A 23,544-nucleotide genomic window follows, 5' to 3' on the forward strand; every position below is an offset into this window, starting at 1 on the left:
GGTAATTATATTAGCCGTGCTCAATTGCTTTTATTGGTTTTAGTACATATTATACCTAGTATAGGCACTAAATAGTACAGAATTTGTTGCCACTTGAACCCAGGTTCACCTTCTCGTGGATGTTCTGTTTCCTGGTGGTCTATAAGTTCAAAGATCGTTAGTGGGAAACCAGAACACCTGTAATGCATCATATGTTTCACATTTGAGAGTGCTTATTCATAAGTGAGTAAATATTCTGGCATTCAAAAGATGTGTTTTAGGGCTATATACAGTAATATTTTCCAGAATCCAGTGTTACCTCCAGCCTGTTTTTGCTACCCAGCTAATGCTTGCTTTGTTAGTATGTTGTTACCATATAAAGACAGGTTAATCACTAAAGTGAGAATTCAAAGTGAATTTTAAATCTAAGGCCATTGTAGCCAAATTGAAAGCATAGTTAAAGGACCACTATAGGCACCCAGACCACTTCAGCTTAATGAAGTGGTCTGGGTGCCAGGTCCATCTAGGATTAACCCTTTCTGCTGTAAACATAGCAGTTTCAGAGAAACTGCTATGTTTACCTATGGGTTAATTCAGCCTCTAGTGGCTGTCTCATTGACAGCCGCTAGAGGAGCTTCCGCGTTTCTCACTGTTATTTTAACAGTGAGAAGACGCCAGCGTCCATAGGAAAGCATTGAGAATGCTTTCCTATGGACTGGCTGAATGCGTGCGCGGCAAGAGCCGCACGCACATTCAGCCAGTCCATAGGAAAGCATTCTTGACGCGCATGCGCATTCAGACGATGACGGGGAAAGGAGGCGGAGAGTCCCCACTGCCGAGGGAGCCCGGCGGTGGAGAAAGGTAAGTGATTTAACCCCTTCCTACTACTAGAGCCCTGCGGGAGGGGGACCCTAAGGGTGGGGGGGACCTAGAGACCCTATAGTGCCAGGAAAATGAGTATGTTTTCCTGGCACTATAGTGGTCCTTTAACTAGATCATTTTTCGGCTATTTTGACCTTAATTGAAATTAACTTTGAAATCTCACTTTGGTAAATTACTTCGTCAGTCGATTCACGTGATCATGTATTTCCTGGATCACCTATACTGCAATACTTAATTACATATAGAATTTACAATTGCACATATGCAATTACCATTATACACATTCATCAACTTATAAACTAAGATATACTAGATCCACAGTTACATATTTATAATTAAATATATGAATTAAGTCATCATAAATAGTTGACACATTAGAATTTTGTTTCAAACATGCTTTTTAAAAGTGCGCTGGACAAAGAACCCAGCACACGTGAAAAAGCCTGGCTGCCATTATCCTTGAATTGTTACGTACAGTGAGCACCACTTGGAACTCGGTGGTCGCTCACAGCCCGGCTAACTAGCATGTCATAAAACAGGATTCATTTTGGCACCACTAGGGTAATTATAATAGAAGTCTGTCCAAGAGTACATCCATTGACTCCATCTTTCCTTACTAAGATGGCCAGGAATGAGAAGAGGATTATGGGAGAGATTTCTAAGACATTTGGGAAAAAATTTGTGGATGGAGAAAAAGCATGGGCCGTATACTTTCTGAGAGAGGGAGCAATGTTTATTTTTTAAGTGTATGCTTTTTTTACCACTTTCAAAAATATCTGTACTTCTGCAAACCTGTGACCTAATATTTCTGAGGAACCCAGCTTCTTTCAGTAGTCATCCACCAACTACCATGCACATTTGCTTCTTGCACATATATCATGCTTCATTCAGGACCCACATCAATACACCAAGCACACTTCCCTAGATGGTAATAAATCAATTTTACAACTGCTCAACACTATGCCCCCTATATAACTGGTCTGGTAATACCATTTCCTCCCAATTAGTTTCTTTGTTGCTCTTTCTCTTCTGGTACAAGCAGTACCCAAGAATGGCTAGCCCTACCAACCCTGCTAGGGCAGCCAGTCCCACCCCAACATAAATATATAACTCCTTGGATGATGTTGTATGGATCAATCTGCAGGACACGGTTGTTTCAGAATCCAATTCTAAATTTCCCTCTTCAACTGGACTTTCTCCTGCGTCATTAAAAGCCAATATGCAAACTCGATAAGGGGTATTTGGTAGGAGTCCATCTATGACGCAAAAGCGAAATGAGTCATTAAGAACAGGCCCTCTCTCCAACAAGCCTATAGGAGGACCATAAAGTACCTTATAACCATGGACAGTGGACAGAGGAGAGCACCAGCTCATATTAATATCTCTTTCCCCAGGGGTTATTTGAGTAAGATGAGGCTTACTTGGACGGATTGTTGGTCCATTTATCCCAGGACAAAGACATCTACCTTGTGCCCTCCTTTGTGTTTCTTCACATGGAGTTTCCAAGTGTTTGCAGCGATCATATGGGCAAGGCACAAGAATGATGTTCGGTGGGATGGGAGGTATTGTTTCTTCATTGTCATCTTCATAGTAATCTTCACCAGTTCCACCCGTTATGTAACGAATGTGCTCTCTTGTACTTTTGTGACCTTGTGTGACCTTGGTGCGTAGAGGAGCATAAGACTGATTGTTTATCAATGTTGGGGCAATGGTGGTCACAGAACTGGAATTTTTACTATTCAAATCAGTGCCGTTGTTTTCCAGTGACTGTGTTTTGTTCTCAGTGGGTAAAGCCGTGGATCCTATAGTAGTAACAGGCAGAGACAGTAGAAGCAGGAAAGGCCAAGAAAAAAATAGCTAAAGAGGGTTTGTGTAAAGGGCAAAAGATTAAAGGCACAGAGAAAGACATTAATAGGAGACAATAAACGACAGCATGAGAGGGAGATAAAGAAAAGTACAAAATAGAACAGAAAATAAATGATAATTAGTATACTAAGTCTATTAATTCAGTCTGTTAAAAAGAAAAATACTAAACTTAATAATTGATTTATTTACACCAAACATTTTACTGTATTTCCAAACTGCCACCATTTCAGATGGGTGCTTTTAAATTAAAGGGACTCTCCAGGGAGGTGATTTTACTCACCTCGTTCCAGCGACGGGATCCTCGTGAAGCCGCGCCCCCTATTTCGTCGAAATGACGAAACAGGCGGGCGCGAGCAGGGAGCAATCAGACGCTTCCATTTGGAAGCGTCATTGCTCACTTGTGCGCATGCGCGGCTTCGCCGTACATGCGCACATACTTCAGAGGGCGGCAATCATGCCGCCCTCTGAAGTGCTGAGCGCACTACCGCGCATGCGCACGGTGTGCGCGGCCGCGAGCTGAGCTGAGTGACAGCTCAGCTCGCGGTCTTTGCCCGCCCCCCTCCTCCGCTGACAGGCTGGAGAGAGAAGGCGCGCACACAGTGCCTTCTCTCTCCTGAACACATCAGACGTATTTTAATACGTCTGACGTGTACAGGGCCTTTTTAGGGCCCTGCGTGATAGGAAGTCCCTCTAGTGGCCGTCTGAGTGACGGTCACTGGAGGTATTCCTATCAATCAATGTAAACACTGTATTTTCTCTGAAAATACAGTGTTTACATTAGATTGTCTGCAGGGAGCTATAGATAATACCTGAACAACTACATTAAGCTGTAGTTGTTCAGGTGACTATAGTGTCCCTTTAAAGCTACTTTTCAAACAGTACACCCACACCATCTTCACTCTTTAATCAATTTGAAATGTATGCTGTGTTTCTATTCTCAGTTTTTTTTTCTCTTTCTACCTTATTTTTCTGCTGTCTGTTTGTCTTCTCTTTCTCCCCAAATCTGCCCCTCTCTCTAATACATTCTATTTTTCTTCTATACACTCCACTGGGATTTTCACCCTTTTCTTGGCCTTTCACTTTTCCTGATGTTTTTATTAATGTTGATCCAGGGGAATCCCTGACGAAGAAAAAAAACAACATGAACCCCCCAAATCCCTATTTCACTAATATACGTGTTTTTATTTTTAGAAGATAGTCCTCATCACCAATGTTCCAAAACTAATTAAGCACTGATACTTGTAGCAGAGTATACTCTCAATGCTTCATGATGTGTGACTGTGACGGATGCCCGAGTGCCCCTAACTCATGGATTGGCTTGGAGGCCAGCCTCCTCCTCACAGCCTATGGACCCTGTCACAGGACACTCTGTCCACGATCTGATGGAACTTTAAAGTACTGCCACTTTTTAGACATTGCATAGCTGAGAGAATGATGTATGGTTTGTTGGGATACTATGTTGGGAAAGAAAGTTTAGGGGCTCAGATTCTCTGGCACCCTGTCTGGAGATGACACAGCAGAAGGGAAATATCATTAACACTGGACTGATCACATAACGGAGGGGCGCCGGGGAGGGAATTGGATTGTGTTATACTGTATTGTATGTATCATCACTAGCATGGGGTATCTACATCTAGGGAGTATAAATAAAATATGTGAGTGGAATAAAAGAGTTCTGTTTTACCCCTACATTAAGTCTTTGCTAATGGTTTGGGGAAAACAGTTATACTATTTTCTGTGAATACTGCTTTAGGATTAGAAGAATAATATCAACTCCACTGATAGCATGACCAAAGTTCTCTCATAAGAGAGACTGCAATGGGATCCATAGCATGTCGGATCCTCCTGATAGCACCGATTTAACTGACCTGGTGGAGATACTCGGCCTAGGTACAGGAGCTCCATCACATTGATGATCTAATTTTAGAGATCATTGAGTTATGAAGTCATCTATTATTGTTAATTGGACTTGAAGACAAGATCTCGAGAGTTAATCAGAGGAGATACATGTCAGTTAAGGCACACATGTCTTCCCTCTCACTCTTTACTATAGAAGAAAAATTATGGGGAGGATTCTCAAATCAATTGTAGTTTTTTATCAACATTTTATTATCTTGTTGAAAATATATATTTTCATCATTAGCATTTTAATTTGTTTAGTTCCCAGGAAAATGGTTTATTGCATAAGCACTGTACAATAACCCCCTGACAATGATTTGTATTTTGCACATAATACTGCAGAATGAGTTACTGAGTCAATTTAATGGTCAAAGAGTGGGTATCCACTCCATTGCCATGCACATTATTCAATTTCATAATTTGTCATTGTAATTTTTCTTTTTGTGGATGGACTTATTCAGCCTGATCTGAATGGAGTTTGTTCCAGTGTTTTGTTTTGTTTTTGTCTTTTATAGTAACAATGTTAAAAGTACTATTATGAAGTATTATGATGTGCTTTATGATCTTTGTTTCTAATTTATAGTTAAGATTTTCCATAAATTCAAAGCATCTTCTTCTTCATATTAGACATTTTCAATGCAGAACCCTTATAGAATATATCTCAAAGAGATTAGTGGAAGCAGAAAGCAGAAATAGACAGGAATGAACATATCGTTTGTAAGAGAAGAAGGGGAATGGGTGGAAAATCCATTTCCAAGGGTACTATCTTAAAAGTCAATGTTCAGCCAGCTGTGGATTTATTATGTTTGTGTCAGAATGGGAGGACATTGTCAGGATCGGGACAGGGATCCAACACGCAGAGTACTAACAGTAGAAAGGTACGTATACCGGGCCTTAGAATGGCCGGACTAACGTACAGAGAATAGTCAGAGACAAGCCGAGGTCGAGGGAACGAGAAGACAGGTAAGCGAGAGACAAGCCGGGTCAGAGGGATAACAGAGATAAGCAGAATAGTACAACAAGCCGGGTCAGAACCAAAGAGAAAACTAGAATACAAGAGCACTGAGTGACTAGACAAGCTAGAACCACGACAGGGCAATGAGCTGACGAGTGAAGCAAGCTTAAATACCCTGAGTCCGGAGAGTAGACACGCCTCAGCTGAGTGCTGATAGGATAAAGCCAATAGAGTGGCAGGTCGCTTGGGATAGCGTCAAGACGTCACGTATCGAGCGTCATGTTAGAAAAGGAAGCGGATCCCTTGCGGCCAGCGTTAGAAAGACTGGATGGACCGCGAGGAACGGGAGATATGGCGTGTCTAGACGGATAAACAACTAAGTCTCTACCCTTCTCAAAGGTAGAGACCTCAGGTACCCTGACAGTACCCCCCCTCTCAGATACGCCCACCGGGCGGAAGGAACCGGGACGAGATGGGAAGCGGGAGTGAAACGCCCTGCGAAGGCGGGGAGCATGGACGTCCTCCTGAGGTACCCAACTCCTCTCCTCAGGACCATATCCCTTCCAGTTGACCAGATACTGTAATTTTCCCCGGGACAATCGGGAATTGATAATGGAGTTGACCTCGTACTCCTCCTGACCGTCCACCTGAACAGAACGAGGTGAGGAAACCGAAGAGGAGAATCTGTTGCAAATCAGTGGTTTCAGCAACGACACATGAAAGGAGTTGGGAATGCGTAAGGCCGACGGCAGAGCTAGGCGATACGCAACCGGGTTGATACAAGACAAAACCCTGTAAGGACCTATGTACCGAGGCGCAAATTTCATAGAGGGAACTTTTAAACGAATGTTCTTAGTACTCAGCCATACTCTATCCCCAGGGACAAAAACTGGAGCCGCCCTTCTGTGTTTATCAGCGTGTTTTTTGAACAACATAGAATTATGCAGGAGAATCTGACGAGTCTGATCCCACAACTTCTTCAGATTGGCGACATGATCATCAACCGACGGTACTCCTTGGGAAGAAGAGACCGAAGGAAAAATGGAGGGATGAAAGCCATAATTCATGAAGAAGGGGCTGGAACGAGTAGAATCACAAACGAGATTATTGTGTGCGAACTCTGCCCAAGGAATCAAACCGACCCAATCATCCTGGTGTTCGGAAACAAAGCAGCGCAGATATTGTTCAATCTTTTGATTAGTACGCTCAGAGGCTCCGTTAGACTGAGGGTGATATGCAGAGGAAAAGTTCAATTTGATGCCTAATTGAGAACAAAAGGATCTCCAGAATTGTGAGACAAATTGAGAGCCTCTATCAGAAACGATTTCAGAAGGTATCCCATGTAAGCGAAAAACTTCTCTCGCAAAAATCTCCGCCAATTCAGGAGATGAGGGGAGTTTAGGCAACGGTACAAAATGAGCCATCTTAGTGAATCTATCCACCACCGTGAGAATAACAGTCTGTCTCTTGGAGGCAGGTAAATCCACAATAAAGTCCATGGCCAAACAGGACCATGGTTTCTCAGGAATGTCCAAGGGGAGCAACAAACCACAGGGAGATGCGTGAGGCTGTTTAGTCCTGGTACAAGTCTCGCAAGCCCCGACGAACTCCTTAATATCCTTTCGTAAGGAAGGCCACCAGAAATCCTTGGAGATCAGGGAATAAGTCTTGCGAATGCCAGGATGACCAGCCACCTTGCTTTCGTGGAAACACTGTAAGAGCTCCAGTTGGAGTTCAGGAGGAACAAAATTTCTTCCCTCAGGAGTCTGTCCAGGTGCTAGATGCTGTAAGTTCAAGATCTGGGCAAGCAACGGGGAATGGATTTTGAGACTTGTGTTAGCAATAATGTTGCATTGGGGTACAATAGAGGACAGAACCGGTTCAGAAGAAGCCAATGGTTCATATTGGCGAGATAGAGCATCGGCTTTAGAATTCTTTGAACCAGGCCTATAAGTAAGAACGTAGTTGAAATGGGTGAGGAATAACGACCAACGAGCTTGCCTGGAAGACAATCGCTTGGCCTCTCCAATATAGGACAAGTTCTTGTGATCCGTTAAAATAGTAACAGGATGTAATGTCCCTTCCAATAAATGTCTCCATTCTTTTAAAGCTTTGATAACAGCTAGTAGTTCTCTGTCCCCAATGTCATATCTGCTCTCTGCACCAGACAATTTTTTAGAAAAAAATCCACATGGATGTAATGGTTTATCCACACCTAGCCTTTGGGATAGGATAGCACCTACGCCAGTCTCTGAGGCGTCTACCTCAAGTAGGAAAGGAAGAGTGGTATTAGGGTGAACCAAAATTGGGGCGGAAGCAAAACGCTCCTTGAGAGTTTTAAAAGCAAGGAGAGCTTCCGTAGACCAATTCTTAGTATCAACCCCCTGTTTGGTCATATTGGTGATGGGCGCAATAATAGAAGAATAACCCTTAATAAAGCGCCTATAGTAATTGGAGAACCCAATAAATCTCTGAACGGCCTTGAGACCCTTGGGTAGAGGCCAATCCAGAATGGACTGGAGCTTATCCGGGTCCATCTTAAATCCCTCCCCAGAGATCACATAACCGAGGAAATTTACTTGGGATTGATCGAAACTACATTTCTCCAATTTGCAGTACAGCCCATGTTGAAGAAGTTTGTGCAAAACCCTTCTGACCTGATCGTGGTGAGTCTCAATCTCTCTAGAATGTATGAGTATATCGTCCAGGTATACAATAACACACTCCTGCTGAAATTCCCTAAGAACCTCATTTATCAGATCCTGGAATACAGCCGGTGCATTACATAACCCAAAAGGCATTACAGTATATTCATAATGACCGTAACGAGTATTGAACGCCGTCATCCACTCGTGTCCCTGCTGGACTCTCACCAAGTTGTACGCCCCTCTGAGGTCTAACTTAGTGAAAATGTTAGAACCCTTTAAACGATCAAAGAGTTCAGTAATCAAAGGAATGGGATAAGCATTCCTAATGGTTATCTTGTTCAAACCTCGATAATCAATACAAGGCCTAAGAGAACCATCCTTCTTTTTAACAAAAAAAAATCCAGCCCCGGCAGGGGAGGAGGATCTCCTAATGAATCCCTTGTCTAAATTCTCGTGAATATACTCCTCTAGAACTGAATTCTCCTTAGTAGATAACGGGTATACATGACCCCTGGGAGGCATGGTACCAGGGAGTAGGTTAATCTTGCAATCAAAGGATCTGTGTGGAGGTAAGGTATCGGCTCTCTTTTTATCAAATACTGCCTTTAAATCCAGGTACTGAGGCGGTATTTGTATCTCTGTAGGATTAGAGGAGCTAGCCGACGTGTTTGCCAGGCAAAGAGGCGAGACCCTCCGCAAACACTTCTCTTGGCAATTCTGACCCCATGAAACTATCTCCCCTAATTCCCAATTAATGATAGGGTTATGTCTCTTTAACCAGGAGTACCCCAGGACTATGGGAATAGAAGGAGAGGAAATGATCAACAGGGATAGATCTTCCTCATGCAAAATGCCAACAGTTAAATTCACAGGTATGGTCTCACGGAAAATAACAGGCTCAAGTAACGGTCTACCATCTATGGCCTCAACGGCCAGGGGTGTCTCCCTTAACTGGGATGGGATAGTATGCTTGTTAACAAAAACTTGATCGATAAAGCTCTCAGCGGCTCCAGAATCGATCAAAGCCATGGTTTTTACTACTCCCTTCTCCCAAGTCAAAGAAACGGGTAACAGAAGCCTGTGATCTTTATAATTGTGAACAGAGGACAAAATAGATACACCCAAGGCCTGTCCTCTAGAGAAACTTAGGTGCAAGCGTTTCCCGAACGATTGGGACAATTTAGGCGTAAATGACCTCTGACTCCACAGTACATACATAAACCCTCCCTTCTCCTGTACTGTCTCTCCTCCTCTGTGAGGTGAGTATTACCTATCTGCATAGGCTCAGGGAAACGTGAGGTTTCGATCTCAGAATCTCGAAATGCAGGAGCTAGTTTAAAGGAGGGTCTACGAGTCCTATCTCGAGTGTTCTGTCTCTCTCTTAAGCGTTCATCAATGCGAGAGATAAAAGAAATTAAATCCTCCAAACTCTCAGGGAGCTCTCTAGTAGCGACCTCGTCAAGGATTACATCTGATAGCCCATTTAAAAATACATCTATATAAGCCTGTTCGTTCCACTTAACTTCTGCCGCCAAGGATCTGAACTCTAGTGCATAATCCACAAGTGTTCGATTTTCCTGTCTAAGGCGCAACAGTAATCTAGCTGCATTGACCTTCCTACCAGGGGGGTCAAAAGTTCTTTTAAAAGCAGCTACAAAGGCATTATAGTTATAGACTAACGGGTTATCATTCTCCCATAAAGGATTAGCCCATCTCAGAGCCTTCTCAATGAGTAACGTAACAATGAATCCAATCTTCGCTCTATCTGTAGGATAGGAGCGGGGTTGTAATTCGAAATGGATGCTGATCTGGTTCAAAAAACCACGACACTTCTCAGGAGAACCGCCATAACGTACTGGTGGAGTAATACGAGAAGAAGCACCTACAGTAGCCACTTCTAGACCTGAACTTACAGGAGAGATCGAAGGAGTACGTGTCTCCTCTGGTGGGTTACTAGCACGAGACAAAAGCGCCTGTAGTGCTAGGGCCATCTGATCCATCCTGTGTTCCATGGCGTCAAACCTGGGGTCGGAAGAACCAAGCTGACTGTTAGTACCTGCAGGATCCATTGGCCCTGTCGTAATGTCAGGATCGGGACAGGGATCCAACACGCAGAGTACTAACAGTAGAAAGGTACGTATACCGGGCCTTAGAATGGCCGGACTAACGTACAGAGAATAGTCAGAGACAAGCCGAGGTCGAGGGAACGAGAAGACAGGTAAGCGAGAGACAAGCCGGGTCAGAGGGATAACAGAGATAAGCAGAATAGTACAACAAGCCGGGTCAGAACCAAAGAGAAAACTAGAATACAAGAGCACTGAGTGACTAGACAAGCTAGAACCACGACAGGGCAATGAGCTGACGAGTGAAGCAAGCTTAAATACCCTGAGTCCGGAGAGTAGACACGCCTCAGCTGAGTGCTGATAGGATAAAGCCAATAGAGTGGCAGGTCGCTCGGGATAGCGTCAAGACGTCACGTATCGAGCGTCATGTTAGAAAAGGAAGCGGATCCCTTGCGGCCAGCGTTAGAAAGACTGGATGGACCGCGAGGAACGGGAGATATGGCGTGTCTAGACGGATAAACAACTAAGTCTCTACCCTTCTCAAAGGTAGAGACCTCAGGTACCCTGACAGACATCCATCGGCTCAATATTTTTGGGAAAATGCTCCATTGTATCGTGCAAATAAGCAGTATGTTTTCCACATACAAAAACTTGTAAACTACTTGACCTGATCGTGGGAATTAGCTGGGGAGTACATACCTGTATATACAGTGAGGGGGGAAAGTATTTGACCCCCTGCTGATTTTGAACGTTTGCCCACTGACAAAGAAATGATCAGTCTAAAATTTTAATGGTAGGTGTATTTTAACAGTGAGAGACAGAATAACAAAAAAATGCAGAAAAATGCATGTCAAAAAAGTTATAAATTGATTTGCATGTCAATGAGTGAAATAAGTATTTTGACCTCTTCGATTGTTGTCAATCACAGAGGTCAGACGTTTCTTGTAGTTGGCCACCAGGTTTGCACACATCTCAGGAGGGATTTTGTCCCACACTCTCCAAGTCATTAAGGTTTCGAGGCTGATGTTTGGCAACTGGAACCTTTCGCTCCCTCCACAAATTTTCTATGGGATTAAGACTGGCTAGGCCACTATAGGACCTTAATGTGGTTCTTCTTGAGCCACTCCTTTGTTGCCTTGGCTGTATGTTTTGGGTTATTGTCATGCTGGAATACCCATTCACGACCCATTTTCAATGCCCTGGCTGAGGGAAGGAGGTTCTCACCCAAGATTTGACTGTACATGGCCCCGTCCATCGTCCCTTTGATGCAGTGCAGTTGTCCTGTACCCTTAGCAGAAAAACACCCCCAAAGCATAATGTTTCCACCTCCATGTTTGACGGTGGGGATGGTGTTCTTGGGGTCATAGGCAGCATTCCTTCTCCTCCAAATACGGCGAGTTGAGTTAATGCCAAATAGCTAGATTTTGGTTTCATCTGACCATAACACTTTCACCCAGTTCTTCTTCTGAATCATTCAGATGTTCATTGGCAAACTTCAGATGGGCCTGTACATGTGCTTTCTTGAGCAGGAGGACCTTGCAGGCGCTGCAGGATTTCAGTCCTTTACGGCATAGTGTGTTACTAATTGTTTTCTTGGTGACTGTGGTCCCAGCTGCCTTGAGATCATTAACAAGATAGTTCTGGGCTGAATCCTCACATGATCATTGAAATTCCACGAGGTAAGATCTTGCATGGAGCACCAGACCAAGGGAGACTGACAGTTATTTTGTGTTTCTTCCATTTGTGAATAATCACCCCAACTTTTGACACCTTCTCACCAAGCTACTTGCCGATGGTCTTGTAGCTCATTCGAGCCTTGTGTAGGTCTACAATCTTGTCCCTGACATCCTTGTACAGCTCTTTGGTCTTGGAATCTGATTGATTGCTTCTGTGGACAGGTGTCTTTTATACAGGCAACAAGCTGAGAGTAGGAGCACTCCCTTTAAGAGGTAACGAGCTCCTAATTTCAGCTTGTTACCTGTATAAAAGACACCTGGGAACCAGAAATCTTGCTGATTGACATCAAATACATATTTCACTCATTGACATTGACATGCAAATCGGTTTATAACTTTTGTGACATGCGTTTTTCTGGATTTTATTTTGTTATTCTCTCTCTCACTGTCAAAATACACCTACCATTAAAATTATAGACTGATCATTTCTTTGTCAAACGTTCAAAATCAGCAGGGGATAAAATATTTTTTTCCCTCACTGTATTTTTGACAAAATCTCAAACAACTATTTCTTCTTATATGAATTTTGAATCAGTGTTTGCTTTTGCCAAGTTTTTCTACCCAGACTGGAGATCTAAAAATACAAAATGTACATTTTTAAATATGTCGTCAGAAGCACTTTTTTGCCTCAGTATTAGTGATGAATAATGCATCTATTATTTTGCCCCAGGTATAGCATTCTCTAAACACACAACTACTGAAATGTATGCAAGAAAACTATTATATGTTCCAAGTTTTTTTTAATATAAATGTTATCTTCTCCTATAATGTTCTTGTCTATTAATCAGGGTCCACTAGATCATGCTCCCCACCCAAGGCTACACTGCATGCTGTAAGGCTGGTGTAGAGAGGCAGCATAGAGAGAAATCAGAAGAGGACTTGGGGTACTACAGCTGAAATAAAATGAGGGGAGGAGTCCTTACCAGAAAAGGAGAAACTGAAGGATTGTTGGGAGAGATGGGACGAGAACCATGAAAGGACAGTGTCACAAGGACCAAGGGTGTGAAGAGTTTGGAGCACAAGAGCATGATCAACAGTGTCCAAGCAGCAGAGAGATCTAGAAGAATTAGAATGGAATACTGGCTGTTGGATTTAGTCATGGTTAGATCATTAGTTACTTTAATCAAAGCAGTAGTTGAATTGGTAAAATATTCCATAATGAGAATCATATAAATGTCATGAGGGTAATCTTTGAATATGACTAAAGATATTGGAAGGACAAGGCATGATCCATCTACAGTAGAAGAATATTTATGCCCTACTTGTTCCTCATGAATGGTTTAACGTTGTTAATGTCTCACATTTCCACCTCCTTAAATATTTCCACATGGCCCACATCCATGGTTTGATACCTCTCTATATCTCAGATTAATACTGGCTTGATTTGTTATGGGGGCCATCACTGGGCCTTTACTTAATGTGTCTGGAGACTGGCTGGAGAGCAATATTTGATTGCCCAGACTGCTATAGCTTTATTACTTAAATTCAGGGAGTTTGCAGTCTGCAAGTGTGTGTATCTGTCTGTATGTATGGTAGTGTTTATATATGGGAGTCTGTAGTTTAGTGTATGTGTATGTGCACGTGTAGGTGGGTATGTATATGTGGGTGTGTAGCTGAGTGCAGGCCCGGACTGGCCATCGGGCACACCGGGCAAATGCCCGGTGGGCCGCGGTGGCCAGGGGCCGAGGCCGGCAGGGAGGTCACAGGATCTCCCCTGCCGGTCTATGCAGGGCCGGCACTATCCTATCGCCGGCCCTGCAGTAGTCCATGGCGGGCCGGTGGGGAGATCAAAGATCTCCCTCACCGGCCCACATGCTGTCAAAGGCGGACGCCGGCTGGGGAGGGAGGGAGGGAGCCAGCCTACCAGCAGAGGAACCCGGCGGAGCTCTATCTTGCAGCTCTGCCGGGTTCCTCTCGCGAGATCCGGAGCGTTGCCATGGCAACGACCGGATCGCGCGAGAGTGAACTCTAGCCCGCAGGCTAGAGTTCACTCACCACTGGACCACCAGGGATGAAAGAGTGCCGGTCCCCCCCTCCCAGATACCACAATGCCGGTCCCCCCCTCCCAGGCTAAAAGGTAAGAAGGGAGGGGGGACATAATGCCTTTTATTTTATTTGTTTATTTGTTTATTTACCCCCCCCCACACACACACACAATCCATTCTAACATTTATACACAGCAGCATTCTCACACCCATCACACTCAGCACTGTCACACACATCATACACAGCACTCTCACACACATCACACACAGCACTCTCACACACATCACACACAGCACTCTCCCACACATCACACACAGCACTCTCACACACATCACACACAGCACTCTCACACACATCACACACAGCACTCTCACACCCATCACACTCAGCACTGTCACACACAGCACACGCAGCACTCTCACACCCATCACACACAGCACTCTCACACACATCACACACAGCACTCTCACACACAGCACTCTCACACTCAGCACTGTCACACACAGCACTCTCACACACATCACACATCACACACAGCACCCCTCACACACAGCATCCATCACACACACACTCTCACACCCATCACACACACACACTCTCACACCCATCACACTCAGCACTGTCACACACAGCACTCTCACACACATCATACACAGCACTCCCACACTCAGCACTGTCACACACATCATACACAGTACTCACACACAGCACTGTCACACACATCATACACAGCACTGTCACACACATCATACACAGCATCCATCCCACACATCACACACCGCACCCTCACACACAGCACTCTCACACACATCACACACAGCACTCTCACACACATCACACACAGCACTCTCACACACATCACACACCGCACCCTCACACACCACACACATCCCACACAGCACCCCTCTCACACCCATCACACTCAGCACTGTCACACACATCACACACAGCACTCTCACACACATCACACACAGCACTCTCACACACATCAAACACAGCACTCTCACACACATCATACACAGCACTCTCACACACAGAACTCTCACACACATCACACACAGAACTCTCACACACATCACACACAGCACCCCTCACACACATCACTCTCACACACACCGCACACACAGCACCCCTCACACACATACTGCACCCCAAACACATTACATTCCAGACACACACTAGATCCCTTACCCAACTCTGGATCATATACACACACTAGATCCCTATATACACTCTGAATCCGTTATAAATACACACTCACTAGATCTCCTATACACATTCTGGGTCCTTCAAACACACACTAGACTATATATATATATATATATATATATATATATACACACACACACACTCTGGATCCCCTATACACACACTAGATTCCTTGTAAGCAAACACATACTACACCCCTAAACACATACTTTCTACAAACACTACATCACCTATACACACACACACACTATAGCCTGTATGCACACACTTGCTATATCCCCTATACACACACATTCTCTACAGCCCCTAGCCACATATGCATCACATTACACCACAAACACAACATGACTAAAACCAACCTTATTACACAATACCACACCACAATCAGCTCACTCTACACACACGCAATACCACAAGCAGGCTCCAAACACATGCACAGTACTCTTTAATGGCATTTTTGTCTCCTGGTATCCATTTATAGAGACACCAGAGACAAATTGCAAGGAAACACAGTGCAAGCATGTTATTAAATTTTCTTGCGCTGTGCAGAACAAATACAGGGCTTTTTTCTCATGCTAGAGCTCTTCAGCAGAGCTCTGTGCATGGTCTGCCCTGGAAGAGCATTGAACCAACATGCTCACTTTGAGAGGGGGCGTGTTTGTCATTGGTGATGACAAAACACACCTCCTCTGCCCCGCCCCCTTCTTAGTGGGCCGCTGTGATAAAAAATGCCCGGGCCGAATTTTTCTCCCAGTCCGGCCCTGGCTGAGTGTGTATAGAAATACATAGCTGTATGGATATGAGTGTGTTTCTGCATGTCTATGTCTGGGAGTATGGATCTGTGTGTGTGTGTGTGTGCGCGCAAGTGTGGTAGTATAGTTCTACGACTACCATGGGAGAAATTACTGGGCAAGACAACCCCAGGTAAGTTGACTTAGAGTCCTCTATGCTTCATTTTATAGCAAGAATCAGTAAGTAAAGTAATTTAAATTAACTGACTCACCTGTATCTTGTTGTACATGGTACTGTTAGCTTTCTCTGGTGCTGTTCCACTCTACTTGCTGCCTTTCTCTGTATCTTTGTTTTCATTAAGATTTTTTGTGTTTTTTAGATGCAGTCCTATTTATTTGTCCTATGAGTTCTGTGCTGACAGTTAATCTTGTTGGAGACTCTTCACTCTGTATTTTGTATACTGGAACGGCTATCTCCTCTCTGTCTCTTTGTACTGCACAGTAGTAGTGCTGATACAAGTCCTGACTGGATACCTGAATCACTGACTCAGAGAAATTGATATGTAAGATGGGGGTGGTAGGGTAAGGAATTTTACCTTGGAACACTTAAATGAGGGAGGGCGCGAAGAGAAAGTGAGAACATGAAGGAGAAAAGGGAGCCAGAACACGAATAGAGAAAACGTAAAGAAAAATACATGTTTAATTGTAATATTATTGTAATTTTTTCTTCCTCTTATAAAAAATGGTTACAATCTGTCCACATGTATGTGACGTAGAAAGTGATTGGAAATTAATTTTCCCGTAATATTATCTATACAAACACTATACATCGATCAACCACAATATTAACACCACTGATAGGTGAAGTGAATAACATTGATTATATTGTTGCAATGCCACCCATCAAGGGGTGGGATATACAGTGCCTTGCAAAAGTATTCACCCCCCTTGGCATTTTTCCTCACAACCTGGAATTAACATGGATTGTTTGAGGATTTGCATCATTTAATTTACAGAACATACAGAAAAACAATAACTATCCCTTACGGAGATAGTGAGTGGTATTCTAAAGTGCCTGAATTATAAAAGCAGCTCAACACAAAAAGATGGATTTTGGACTTTTATACTTGGACTTTTTTCATTCTACTTACATGCTTTTGAAAAGTCTAGCATTGTTTTTATTATTATCTTTTATTTTTACAATAAACCATTATTTTTATATTGATTTATATTAGTCCATAAAGTCCTTTCTAGCCTCCAGGAATTTTATGTGGGGAATGCTATCCCAGTATAATTAGCATACTGCCAACACACCTCAGAGCCAGGAATTTAAGGCTCTGTCTAAGGTGAGCATAACCATTACCACCTTATTACATTGTATTTACTTTCCGTACAATACCACCCATTTGGTTTCTTTCTCTCTGCTTGCTCTATATCCCCGGGAGAACATTGTTTGGGACAAAGGGGTGTGTTGCTGCCTTAAAAGCAAAAAGGAGTTACTTACGGAGCCAATATTTTATAGGCTCCAATCCACGTGAGTGGTTTAAGCTAATTGCTATTACTATTCATTTTCATTTCTGTAAACCATCTGCACTATATTTTCTTTTGCTGTTTTGTTTTGTATGTACGTTTGGATATATTTTGCCACTGTATTGGAGGGGTGAGTATACCCCCTCATTATTTATATTTATTATAGCGCTCCACTTGTTGGTATATTGTTTATACCTCTTTTTTCTTTAATTTACAGAGCATGCCCACAACTTTGAAGATTTTTTTTTTTTTTTTTTATTGTGAAGCAAACAACAAATAGGACAAAATAACAGAAAAAGTCAGTGTGCATAACTATTCACCCCCCTAAAGTCAATACTTTGTAGAGCCACCTTTTGCGGCAATCACAGCTCCAAGTCACTTTGAATAAGTCTCTATGAGCTTGCCACATCTTACCACCGGGATTTTTGCCCATTCAGTGATGTTATTGCTGTTACTTATAATGGTGGATGGGGTTGTTTACCTTTAGGGGTTGTTAAAGGGACACTATAGGCATTACAACATTGGCGTAATGAAGCAAACGTAATGTATAGGTAATGCCCCTTCATGCTTACAGCTCAATTCTGTACCATTTAGGAGTTAAATCACTTTTGCTTATGTTTACACAGTCTTAGATACACCTGTTTAGGAAGGCAGTGCAAGTCACCTACAGGGAGGTGTGACTAAGGCTATATAAACAAAATGATTTAAAGGAACAGATTAGGCACCATAACAGCATTATCAAAGATAAGTTGTTATGTTCGAACCATAGGTCCCTGAGTGCATTATTAGGGGTTAAACCGTTCTTGATTTTTATTTTGTAAATTCATAAAAGTGATTTTTTTCACACCTTTCCAAAGTATCAAAAAACATGCCTCTCAACAGTCCCAGATCTTGTGGAACAGTCCTGGTTCTGGGCTTCTGTCTCACCATCCAACTTTGTTTCCTGGTGTCCTGTTTCTGGGCTAATTGATTATAAACCAAAGACCCAAGCCTTTTGGAGCTAATGCGTGGTTGAGCAGTGCAAAGTTCAGAGACCCCCCAACTGGTCCAATGAGATTCAGGGGGCCCATCAGGCTGTGGAGTTCCTATTCCTTAAACATACACCTTTGCACAGTGTCCAGAGCATACAGGGGGCGGGGACATGATATGCTCAATTTCACCACTATGTTCACACACTGCCAAGTTGCACAAATACACCTACATATTCACACGTAGAACAGAAAAAGTGTGAATGGGCAGTGAGATCCATCCACAAACAATGCCACCACTCCAAGTGATAATCTATTAAAGGAACACTATAGTCACCTAAATTACTTTAGCTCAATAAAGCAGTTTTAGTGTATAGATCATTCCCCTGCAATTTCACTGCTCAATTCACTGTCATTTAGGAGTTAAATCACTTTGTTTCTGTTTATGCAGCCCTAGCCACACCTCCCCTGGCTATGATTGACAGATCCTGCATGAAAAAAAAACTGGTTTCACTTTCAAACAGATGTAATTTACCTTAATTAATTGTATATCAATCTCTAAATTGAACTTTAATCACATACAGGAGGCTCTTGTAGGGTCTAGCAAGCTATTAACATAGCAGGGGATAAGAAAATCTTAATTAAACAGAACTTGTAATAAAGAAAGCCTAAATAGGGCTCTCTTTACAGGAAGTGTTTATGGAAGGCTGTGCAAGTCACGTGCAGGGAGGTGTGACTAGGGTTCATAAACAAAGGGATTTAACTCCTAAATGGCAGAGGATTGAGCAGTGAGGCTGCAGGGGCATGTCCTATACACCAAAACTGCTTTGTTAAGATAAAGTTGTTCAGGTGACTATAGTGTCCCTTTAAATAACAGGAAAATTCAAAGGTCCTGTATAAAAAGTGAGGTTAAATTCTGGTGCAGGACCTTTCCCAAACATAGACAATACTTCATAGAATAAAGTTATGGTCCGCACTCTGTGATAAACCTCTGTAATCCACAGACAAAATAGATTTCTATCCGAATACACACAGTCCTGGATTTGCGGCAACCATCCTGACTTCAGGATCCTGTCCGCAACAAAAACAATGCAAGCATTTGATTGGGTGCACTTACACTATGCTGAGTGCACTAGGACCATGTAGAGAAAGCTTCAGCAGTGCTCTCTGCACAGTCTGAGATGGGCAGGGCCAGTCAGGGAGGTTGTCAGCTTGGCTTTAATTAACACAAAAAGGTCCCCTTTTTTGGGCAGCCATTTCGGGTGGAATTACTTATTTTGAGCATCACCGGTGATACATGTGTTGTTACTAGCATGCACCTTTATGACTGTCTGCCTCTTGCTAAGATCATCATTATTGATTACCTCAGCCATTCCAGTGCTTCTCCACAGAGAGGTAGAGCAGCAATCACATCTCGTGATAGAGATGCATTTTTTTCCCAGTACATCTCTATGTGGATGCTTCAGCGTCTTCATGTTGAGTGTAAAGATGCTGAGCTTCAGTCTTGCAAAGATTTCTGGACTGTAATAAGAGGTTCCTCTAGTGACTGTCTGATTTACAGCCACTAGAAGTTTCGTTAGGGATCCATGTAAATACTTTTTTTTCACAGAAGAGGCAGTATTTACATTGCTGAGACTGCAGGGACGGTCACTTTGCACCTGAACCTTTACATTAAAGGATCACTATAGGGTCAGGAACACAAACATGTATTCCTGACCATATAGTGTTAACACCACCATCTAGCCCCCCTGGGCCCCTCATGCCTCCATAAATATAGTAAAATCTTACTGTATTCAAGCCTGAAGCTGTAACTCTGCATGCTGTTTGCCTCAGAAAAACAAGCAGTCTGCTGACATCATCAGAAGTGGTAGTCTGATATAATCACAATGCTTCCCCATAGGATTGGCTGAGACTGACAAAGAGGCAGATCAGGGGCAGAGACAGCACAATTCACAGCCCTGGCCAATCAGCATTTCCTCATAGAGATGAATTGAATCAATGAATCTCTATGAGGAAAGTTCAGTGCCTGCATGCAGAGGGAGGAGATACTGAATGTTTGGATGCATTTTAGGCAGCCATGACCCAGGAAGAATCTCTAACAGCCATCTAAGGAGTGGCAAGTGAAGTTATCACTAGGCTGTAATGTAAACACAGCATTTTCTCTGAAAAGACAGTTTTTACAGCAAAAAGCCTGAGGGTAATGATTCTACTCACCAGAGCAAATTCAATAAGCTGTAGTTGTTCTGGTGACAATAGTGTCCCTTTAAGCTGTAATGTAATGTTTAAGAGTGTCTCTTGAATTTCACTGTAATTTGCACCTGCTCCTTCCTTCCCAATGACAGACTATTCTAAGGGCACAGAAGTAAGGTTCAACTTGTTTACCTGCTCTCTAACTTCTGAGGGAGAAAGAAAAACAAAAAAGCACAGAGAATAGTATTTTTTTATTTTTTATTAATTCTTTATTTTTGTTGTGCTTTGGGTAACATAACAAATAAGCTCTTGGTGCCCCAATAGCATTCCTCGAGCACATTTTCAGGCAAAGCAGATGGGACATTAGGATTATCAGCACACATTTTTCTTTGACACGAAAAATTAATATTAATTAAGTCACGTTATTAATAAGTGTAAGTCGCAATAACCAGCGTTGTGGGTACAAAAAGGTTAAAACACATAACTGATCTAAACTATAAACATGTACAATTCTTTGCTAGTGCGTCTGCCTTATGAGGCCTATGCTCATTAATGTATACGTGATAGGCAGGCTAAACTGATTATCTAGGCATAGAATCTAAGGCTACATTAACCTAATAAAAATGATATGCCTAAGGTTTCAGTAAGTTGGTTAAGCGGATGAAACAAGTCTAAGTATAGCAAATAAAAAGTACTGTTAAACTATTATAATATATTGCATGTGAGCTAAACAGTAGCTTGAGTCATAGAGAGTCCTAGCAATGCAATGCATAACGAGAAGCATATCTTTACGTCAATAGCTTAAATCTGAGAGAAAAAATAAAATTAAAGAGTACTGTGAGTCCACAAGCCAGTCCCCTTCAACCCATGCTGGTTCTTGGCATGTAGGATTTCGGTGTCAGCCCGTGGGTGGCCGCGCAGCCGTCGTGTGGATATCCGTCTCCCTTGCTCACCAGCGCTGCCAGGATCCAGACCCTCGGCTGTGTATCGAGAGAGTATATACAAGCGATGAATAGAGATTTACGTGAATTAGTAGAGTTCCTCAGTGCGTGTTTGTTATATATGAGAGGCAGAGCGTTTTGTATTAAGCAGTTAAGGCATGTGTTATAACAATCAAAAACATACAGGGCATGTCATTGCCTTTGCAACACAAGAACAAGGGAAAACAGATGAGTTCTTTTCTAGACAGTAAGTCCCATTGCCGTGTGGGTCATAGTGTATGGTAGGTATGGGACACTTGCAGTCAATCCGTCTTCGGCCCTCAGCCCACGCCGGTTCTCGAGGCCCGCCGTCCGGTGGCAAGAGATCGTTCGGCAGTGTGTCGTAGCCAGATGGTCTGTATGAGCGTTAAGTCCAGTTGTGGGGGTCTCAAAGGTAGGGCCCCTCGTTCATCGGGACATGCTCTCTTCCCCCTGGTCCGAGAGAGGGACCTCCGTCCGCTCCTCCCGCGTGTGGTAGCGCCTTGCTTGGTGTGTTTGGGGTCGCAGGGGGAGAGACCGGTCGTACCTGTCGGTAGGTCCCAGTCTGAGTCAATCGGATGTGAGTTTTGACGCCTATTGGCTGTGGCGTTATCACCCTCCATGTAGGTCTCTGCTCTGTGTCGCCTAAGGGCTGCTTTGGAGGTGCGAGGGAGAGTCCGGCCTATTTGGCGCCGGGTTGCCGGGCGGATCCATGCCGCCACTACCTTGAGTGCCACCTTGAAGGCCTGTCTTCGGGCATAGAGTCGTGACCACAGTCTGGCATATAGCTTATTGTAGAGCTCCTCCGTGTTTTCGGGCGGTATGTGGAGCGTGCGGTGTCTTGCAGGCCGCATCTCTCCATCTTGTCTGAGTTGCAGGGCTGAGGTGTGCTCATCCGCCATTTTGGAGGCCCCTGCTCCCGTGCTGCTGGTGAGGGCCGCAGGCTTATTCGGAGAGTGCCGGGTGCTTGGTTCTCCGACTGGCGGGGATCGGGATATCCCCCGCCGATCCATAGGGGGGGGGAAGGTATCGTTCCCAGCTTACTTGTGCATGTGTGCGTCTGGCGGGAAAGCGGCCGCCTTTCTCCGCCTCCTCCCCCGGTAGGCCTCAATCCGCCGATGCGGTACCCAGTTGTCCCCAACACCGTGTTCAGCATCTCAGGGTTCGGGTCGGCTGCCCCGGTAGAGAATAGTATTTTGGATATTGAAGTTGCAAGGACATAATGTGCCTGAGTCTGTGCATGTTTGATGCACAGATGCTTTTGGTAACATTCCATATCTACTGGTATATTAGTATGAGCATGCTGAAGGAGTACTTCCACATATCTATATCATTTACCTTTTTGCCAATTGAAATCGGGATAGCGGGGGAGGTGAAGGCAAAGGGTGGGTAGACTATTGTATTTATAGATCTTGTGGAATGTGCTGGGCACGTGTATTGGCATGTTAAGGAAAATGGAGCAGGATTTGTTGCCTTTATTATTATTATTTTATTATTTATATAGCGCCAACAAATTCCGTAGCGCTGTACAATGGGTGGACTAACAGACACATAATTGAGATCAAACCACTGGACGTACAGGAACAGAGGGGGTTGAGGGCCCTGCTCGATGAGCTTACATGCTATTTATTACATAAACAAAGTTGAAGCCAGAGAGTTTGGAACAAGGTCAGGAAAAATATTTAAGGAAAATGTGGGTGAGACAAATACATAATTGGATTCTTCCTTCATTCCCTACCTCAAACTGATTGACTCTTCATACTAGTCAAAATTTTGCAACCAAGCTCTTTGCTAACCTTATTTCTTCCTCCCACAATAATTTCTTCCTTGTGGCTTGACTTGGCGTTTGACTATTATTCTGTGTGACAGAAGCTCCCATGCCATGGCCTTTTGGAAAGGCTTGAAGGCCAGCCTCTTGCGCACAGATTATGGACTTGGTCCAA

General features: G+C 43.5%; 1 protein-coding gene across 1 annotated transcript; it reads right to left on the reverse strand.

Annotated features, from left to right (window-relative positions):
• Positions 1 to 971: 971 nt before the first annotated feature.
• On the reverse strand, positions 972 to 16,438 carry LOC134578289 (LRRN4 C-terminal-like protein). The gene is made up of 2 exons (XM_063437266.1): positions 16,227 to 16,438; positions 972 to 2,718 (listed from the first exon to the last, which is right to left on the reverse strand). Exons 1-2 carry the CDS (start codon positions 16,242 to 16,244, stop codon positions 1,804 to 1,806), a joined length of 933 nt encoding a protein of 310 aa, XP_063293336.1. The 5' UTR covers positions 16,245 to 16,438; the 3' UTR covers positions 972 to 1,803.
• Between the last annotated feature and the right edge of the window lie 7,106 nt (positions 16,439 to 23,544).

This window comes from Pelobates fuscus, chromosome 12 (genome assembly GCF_036172605.1).
Source record: "Pelobates fuscus isolate aPelFus1 chromosome 12, aPelFus1.pri, whole genome shotgun sequence".
Lineage (NCBI taxonomy): Eukaryota > Metazoa > Chordata > Amphibia > Anura > Pelobatidae > Pelobates > Pelobates fuscus.